The sequence below is a fragment of the Bidens hawaiensis genome, unplaced genomic scaffold (genome assembly GCF_021521415.1).
Source record: "Bidens hawaiensis isolate Kalapana, Puna unplaced genomic scaffold, B.hawaiensis_p1.1 tig00010420_1, whole genome shotgun sequence".
NCBI classification, from domain to species: domain Eukaryota; kingdom Viridiplantae; phylum Streptophyta; class Magnoliopsida; order Asterales; family Asteraceae; genus Bidens; species Bidens hawaiensis.
The window spans coordinates 339058-346760 of record NW_027491792.1 but is presented as its reverse complement, the minus strand read 5'-3'; the positions used below and the strand labels follow the sequence as shown (position 1 = coordinate 346760).

Below are 7703 nucleotides of genomic sequence, written 5' to 3'. Positions count from 1 at the left end.
TCGATTTAAAAGTTATACGGTTTGGTTTCGGTTTACAAAAATCAAAAACCGCTGTTAACGGTTTGGTTCACGGTTCGACCTAAAAACCGCGAAAACCGGACTGTGAACACCCGCATTCTCAATCCATCCTCTAATTTTTTGTGAAAATTTTGGGTATTTTTAGTGAAAATTGTTGAAATTGGTTATGAGTAAAGGATGAAGAATTATATTTATAAAGATATAAAAAATATTATTTAATTGAATAAAAAAATATAATAATTTTTAATACAGTTATAAAGACAGAGGAACGGATAAATGTTGTTACTATTACACCACAATCTCATTCGCCTAAAATTGTTAATTAATTTAGTAGAATCAGTTGTTTATTACATTAATATATGGAATTTTGGAACTTTAAAAGGAGGTGGCATATATTATTATTATTATTATATGTTAAACATTCATTTCTCCACCCAACTCTCGTTGATGATAAATTTTGTCCTCTCTTCCATCTCCATAGTAACTCCTCCCTCTTCCCCAATCTCTCTCTCTCTCTCTCTCTAGATCATCCATGGCTGTAGCTTCAGGTTGTTCAATGAACCTGCGTCTTCCATGCATCACAGTTCCACCACTCACCAGAAAACAACAACAGCAGGTGATTTTGTATAATCAAATTTGGAAGAACTTGCTAAATGTTGTTTGATCGAGGTTTTATTTTACAGTTCCGAGTAAGCGCGTCGGCATCGAACCCGGATGCTGACGATGCGAAGATCACAATGAAAAAGGGCTGGAAGATTGATTTCTCCGGCGAGAAACCGGCGACGCCATTGCTCGACACCATTAACTTCCCCGTGCACATGAAAAACCTTTCTACACAGGTGCCAACCACTTTGTCTGTTACTGCTTCTACCCCCTTGTACGCTCTGCATCATTTCTTGTACGCTTTTCTTTCAGGATCTTCAACAGTTGGCAGCAGAGCTTAGAGTTGATATTGTATACTCGGTTGCAAATACAGGTGAGTATACATATATATTTTACCTGATTCAACGGCTGACTCACTGATTTCTTCGCAGGTGGCCATTTGAGTTCAAGCTTAGGAGTGGTGGAGTTAGCGGTGGCCTTACACCATGTTTTCAACACACCAGATGACAGGATCATCTGGGATGTTGGTCACCAGGTGAACTTATCATTCATTTTCATGATTAAGACTGAAATGAAAAATATTGATACCGAAAACAAGTGAAATTGTATTTCCGATTGTTCTTTGTTCGATACTGGTACCAATGGTATCGATACGGATAGCATGTACCAATACTATTGGTAATTTGAAAGAAAATGTGAAATTAGGGGTTTGATGTTAATTTGGGTTTGGGAGGTGAAAACAGGCATACCCACATAAGATTTTGACCGGAAGAAGGTCAAAGATGCACACCATGAGAAAAACATCAGGGTTAGCTGGTTTTCCCAAAAGAGATGAAAGTGTTCATGATGCTTTTGGTGCAGGCCATAGTTCTACAAGCATCTCTGCTGGCCTAGGTAATCTTTAATTCAATATTCTCATTTTAATAAGTGCTATACTTACATAAATAAATATATATTCTTACTTTTGGTTTGACTATATCTTATCTTTAATTGGTTTTGTAATAAATTCGGTATCTTGCATTAATTTCTCTTCAAGTTTTAGATAAATGTGTGTTAAAACAAAGATTATTTTACTATTGTATCCATGTAAACACACTATTTTATCCTTTAATGAGTATCCTTTTTGAACGCTTATAAAAATTACCTCAAATATAAACTCTATTGATATATCAGGTTTTGAATCCGGATATTCACTTTCAAAAATAAAAGCACACACTTATTATAAATTGAAACTAAAATGACTTAAGCATGCAACTTTAATTTAGACCCAAAAGGTCACACGTCGGTCAAAGCAGAGGAACTATTTGTGTATTGTCGTGATCATAGTGAAAAATGATATCATATTTGAGTAAAGAGAATATAGATGAAAGAGAATCTTTTAAGTTTTATGATTCTAAACCAGCTAGGTATTTTGTCTTGTTACTTCCTCATTTTTTTATAGGAAATCTTTTTTTTAAGGAAGAAACTAACATGTTAAATAAATAACGTGTTTTATTAGTTAATAACTATATAAAGCTGTGTGCTTTTCTAATAAATGTAACTGAAAAAGTATATTAAATTGTCAAAGTACAACGTGAGCAACTATTTTTTTATTTATTTTTTTGAACGGTGACTTTCATAGTGTTAGAATAATCAGCCACAGCTCTCGGAGAGAGCCCCAACCGTCCCACTCGGGCCAAGACTATGTTGTCTTAACCGGGCTCACGCTTGGCATCCGAGTTTGGCTAGGCGTTCCACGAGAAAATTTCGAGCCCTCTGCCACTTGACAGAAGTTGTCCGCCCACAAGAGCAAGCTCTCTGGGAATGGACACTCTAATAGAAAACTCGTGTCGCCATCAAGATTCGAACTTGAGAGGCCAACCGGCATCAAGCTCTTACCCATCATTTGGCTGGCCACTTGAGGTTACGTGAGCAACTATTATTTGACAATATCCTTTAGGTGTTAAAGTTTATTTATTTTTAAAATATATCTTATTATTTAATGCAATTTAATACATACACAATAATATCGACAAATAATATACTAGCATTAGAGGGGAAGTGAAGATTAGCCTAGAGACAACAAGGTCTCGAGTATGTTTCCGGTTTCAATCGGGTTTTACTGGAGTGAGCCTTCGGACGGCGGATTTTCTTCGAAAAATGATATGGTGGGTTTGAGCTACCCAACACTGTCTACGTATATGGTCACCTTTTGTTATTGGGTTTACCCCGGATAACCGGGCTTTATTAGTTGGTCCGTAAAAAAAATCCAACCTCCAAATTAGTAATTTTCTCTCGTTTTTTTTTTTTTATCTTCAAACATTTAATCGAAATAAATAAATTTACTAAAAGAATATTACGTATATATTGAAGACAGATAGACAGTTAATTGGTGGAAACTTAAAACTGGGCCGATTATAGTGCAACAAAAGTACAAGCATCTTTGTCCCATTACTAATCATATAGTTCTTGATGTTATTAATAGGCATGGCTGTTGGAAGAGATTTATTAGGGAAGAGCAACAATGTGATATCGGTGATCGGAGACGGCGCCATGACCGCCGGACAAGCTTACGAGGCCATGAATAACGCCGGCTTCCTCGACTCCAATCTAATCGTCGTGTTAAATGACAACAAACAAGTTTCATTACCGACCGCCACTCTGGACGGTCCAGCAACCCCCGTCGGGGCCCTCAGTAGCGCGCTAGCCAAATTGCAAGCCAGCACCAAGTTCCGGAAGCTTCGTGAAGCTGCAAAGGTAGAGTTAATTAATACACGGATGCTCCTTGTGGTAACACATAATTACTAGCTATACTCAATTGTATTAATATGTCATTTACAATTCGTATAGACAATTACGAAACAAATAGGGCCGCAAGCGCATGAAGTGGCTGCAAAGGTGGACGAATACGCGAGGGGTATGATTAGTGCTAGCGGGTCGACTTTATTCGAGGAGCTCGGGTTATACTACATTGGTCCGGTTGACGGGCATAACATTGAAGATCTAGTGACTATTTTCGAGAAAGTGAAGTCGATGCCTGCGCCGGGGCCCGTTTTGATTCATATTGTGACCGAGAAAGGGAAGGGGTACCCTCCTGCTGAGGCAGCTGCTGACAGAATGCACGGTAAGTGGCACGGGTCAGTTATGTTGGGTGAGGCGTCGCTTATCGTTAACATAAATTTTATTATTTATGACACTATAACCCAATTAGTTACAAAACAAATTTTATATATTATAAAGTTCCTAAACTTGTGTTAAATGCATCAAATTTTAAATGTTTTCAAATAATGAGTTATTGATAAATTAGTCAAAATAAGATGGCATAATAAAATTAAAAGTGTCACGTTTTCAGTTTTATTATGACTTTAATTAGTTTTTACAAATTTACACAAGTTATATTATTTTTTATAATCCATTTTTTTCAACAATAGGTTAAAGTCATAAAAAAACAGCATCTTATTTTTTAAGAAAGAAAACCCCCCAACCTAATTTTGGTGTATAAAAATGCCTCAACTTCTAAAAAATATAAGAAAATGTTACTAAACTAATTTTATATATTAAAGTTCCTAAACTTCTCTAAAATGGACCAATTTTGATATTTTCTAAATTAATGACATGTAAACAAATTGGTCAGCATAAGGTGGTGTACAAATTCCATTTTATCTTATATTTTAGTAAATCAAGTTTTTTCAAATAATAATTGGTAGATACCATAAAAAAACCACATACTTTTTTATTTTGCATGAAAAAACCCGCCAACCTAATTTTCTTATATACTAAAGTTCTAACTTTTTCTAATTATTGACCTTTTAACAAATTGGTCAAAATAAGATGGTAAACAATTATTATTATTACTCCCTCCGTCCCATTATAGGTGTATTAGTTTGACTTTTCAAGTCTTTCTTTTGCAACATTGACCGTAAATATTTTGTTCGTGCCATATAATACTTGATGAAAATTATATCAATGTAAAATACATTTAAAGCACAATCCATTCGTATATTTTACATCAAGTATCATATAACACAAACAAAAATATTGTCGGTCAAAGTTAAACAAGAAAGACTTGAAAAATCAAACTATGACACTTATAATGTGACGGAGGGAGTATTATTCTTTTTTTTTTTTGCATAAATGTCACTTCATCATTATTAGGAGTTTTAACATACAAAACTCAGTTCAGGACTTTAGTAAAATTTAAGTTTGTTTTAATTTCAGGAGTTGTGAAGTTTGATGTTCCAACGGGAAAACAGTTCAAGACAAAAACCCCTACACTTTCGTACACTCAGTACTTTGCAGAAGCACTTATAAAAGAAGCTGAAGTAGATAATAAGATTGTAGCCATACATGCTGCAATGGGAGGCGGCACCGGACTCAACTACTTCCAGAAGAAGTTCCCGGACCGTTGTTTTGATGTGGGTATCGCAGAGCAGCATGCAGTTACTTTTGCAGCCGGTTTAGCAACTGAAGGCCTTAAACCGTTCTGTGCCATCTATTCCTCGTTTTTACAACGAGGCTACGATCAAGTAAGCACTGCCTTTCTTATGACTAATAACCGGTAACTATTAAATAAATTATAACTAGGGTGTGCATAGGTCGGTTTTCAGCTCAAACTACTGTTTTTTGGTTTTTTAAAATCGTTCAGTTTCGAATTTATTATTGGTTGTGTTTGATTTCGGTTTTGGTACATAGCCTTGAAATTTTTCAGAAAACAATAGCCCAAAAAGATGAATGTGGGCTTGAAACTTTGAGGCTAAGAGTTTTTGTTAATTAATGATTAACAGATTATGAACCTGGGTTTTTGTTTATGAAAACCGTTCGGTTTCGGTTTCCACAATGGTTTGGTTTTTCCATTTGGGCCTGACTTTTTAAGCCAAAAAGAAAAATGATCAAAAATAATGAATTTGAGCGTAAAACTTTGAGCCATATACTTTTTTTTTATTAATTAAAGGTTATTACACATTTTGGACTAAATTATTTTGACAACACCAATTTTTATATATTACTCATTATAAATTAACATTCATAATCATAAACCTTAAATTTAATAACAAAGAAGGGTTTTTCGGCCTTTACTGGTTTGTTTCGGTTTTGGCTACTGCTCGGTTCAGCTATTTTGGTTTCGGTACATGCAAAGCCGAAATCGATGCGGAATATCAGACTTTGAAAAAAACATATAACTAAACCGTCGGTTTCGGGCTGGGTTTGGTTATTTTGGTTTCATCCGTACCTCTACTGATAACCGGATTTGACAAATATCAGGTGGTGCATGATGTTGATCTTCAAAAACTACCCGTTCGGTTCGCGATGGATAGAGCCGGTTTAGTCGGGGCGGACGGACCGACACACTGTGGAGCATTCGATATAACCTACATGGCGTGCCTTCCCAACATGGTGGTCATGGCTCCATCCGATGAAGCCGAACTCATGCACATGGTTGCTACCGCTGCAGCCATCGACGACCGCCCTAGTTGCTTTCGGTTCCCAAGAGGCAATGGCATTGGAGTAGAGCTTCCCCTCTATAACAAAGGAGTCCCCATCGAGGTTTGCTCTTGACTTTTGACTCTGACTTTTTCAGTCAACACAAGCTTGTTTCTGACATAAAATGCGACACTGAATCGTTATATTTTTTTACAAAAAGGTTTTTAGTTACATTTGTTATTGTTATTTACACATAGGTCTAATCGATTTTGATGTTAAAATGCTTTGAAGTTTTAGAAACTTGACTTTGAAATGTTTTGACTTTGACCAGGTTGGTAAGGGAAGAATCTTACTTGAAGGGACTAGGGTTGCAATATTGGGATATGGTTCCATAGTTCAGCAATGTCTAGGTGCGGCTAGCTTGCTTCAAGCCCATAACGTGTCTGCAACAGTAGCCGATGCTCGATTTTGCAAACCGTTGGACACAGAACTGATCAAACGGTTAGCCAAGGAACATGAAATCTTACTTACCGTAGAGGAAGGCTCGATTGGTGGCTTTGGATCACATGTGGCCCACTTTCTCAGCTTAAATGGTCTTCTAGACGGAAAACTTAAGGTAAAGTTATGTCCAAAACACATTTGTTAAAAGAAATAACAAAATCATTTACTGTAAACTAATAGTGATCATGGGATTTGATTTGATTATTTTCAGCTTAGAGCAATGACTCTTCCCGATAGATATATTGATCATGGGGCCCCGCAAGATCAACTTGAAGAAGCCGGGCTTTCTTCGAAACATATTTGTTCGTCTATTTTATCGCTTTTGGGGAAGCCTAAAGAGGCGCTTGAGTACAAGTCAGTAATGTAAACCAAAGAGCCAAAGTTGATCCTCATGTCATGTTGATTAATGAATATGTGTTGTAGCTAATAGAGGATTTAGTATTGTTATTGGGTAACATTTATTGTTATAATATATTGCAGCAGAAGCATAACTATCTAAATTTACTTGTTCCTTGTGATGGACCATCGGTTTGTTTAGTGGTGTCACTCTTGAAAATGTTTAATGTATATAACTTATAAAGAAATAGTTTTTCTATCCGGCGCGTTGCACCGGGGCTGCTGGCAAAACCCCTGCATTGAAACCCAAGCGTTGGAAAAAGCCAATCGTTACGATGATGAGTCGTCACGAATTCGATCAGTATCAGCTGCGTTCGTTACGATATAGGCACCATTGGTAAAATTTGAGGGTTCAAACTATAAAAATTAATTCAAATTACCATATAAAAACATTAACATATAAGAACAAAATACTTAAGATGATGTTTATTTGGTTGGCAAACCCGGTCGGTGGTAAAACCTAGGCGTTTGTCGGTCCTGGGCATTGAGGCGATAACTTGACACGAATTCGGTCAGTTATGATTATGTATCATACGGTACCGGAACTAAAAAACGAAAAAATATAGAACTTGAGAACTAAAAAACGAAAAAATATAGAACTTGAGGTGGACCAACGACCAATTGGGGGGGGGGGGGGGTAGCGTTGTCAATCACGGGCTTTAAATAAGACCGCGTGTTTTCGCGAACTTGATTGGTTTCTTTCATATTTGTTATGGTACCGGAACTAAAACAAAAAAAAAATTTGACCTTTGACCGATTTTCATTACGTGTATTATGGTAACTAA

At 36.4% G+C, this 7703-nt stretch overlaps 1 protein-coding gene across 1 annotated transcript; it reads left to right on the top strand.

Annotated features, from left to right (window-relative positions):
- The first annotated feature begins 490 nt into the window (after positions 1-490).
- On the top strand, positions 491-6979 carry LOC143535151 (1-deoxy-D-xylulose-5-phosphate synthase 2, chloroplastic-like). Its single transcript, XM_077029490.1, has 11 exons — positions 491-634; positions 702-857; positions 934-994; positions 1053-1156; positions 1365-1515; positions 3086-3357; positions 3451-3724; positions 4819-5126; positions 5863-6144; positions 6353-6637; positions 6734-6979. Exons 1-11 carry the CDS (start codon positions 551-553, stop codon positions 6887-6889), a joined length of 2133 nt encoding a protein of 710 aa, XP_076885605.1. The 5' UTR covers positions 491-550; the 3' UTR covers positions 6890-6979.
- Positions 6980-7703: the final 724 nt, after the last annotated feature.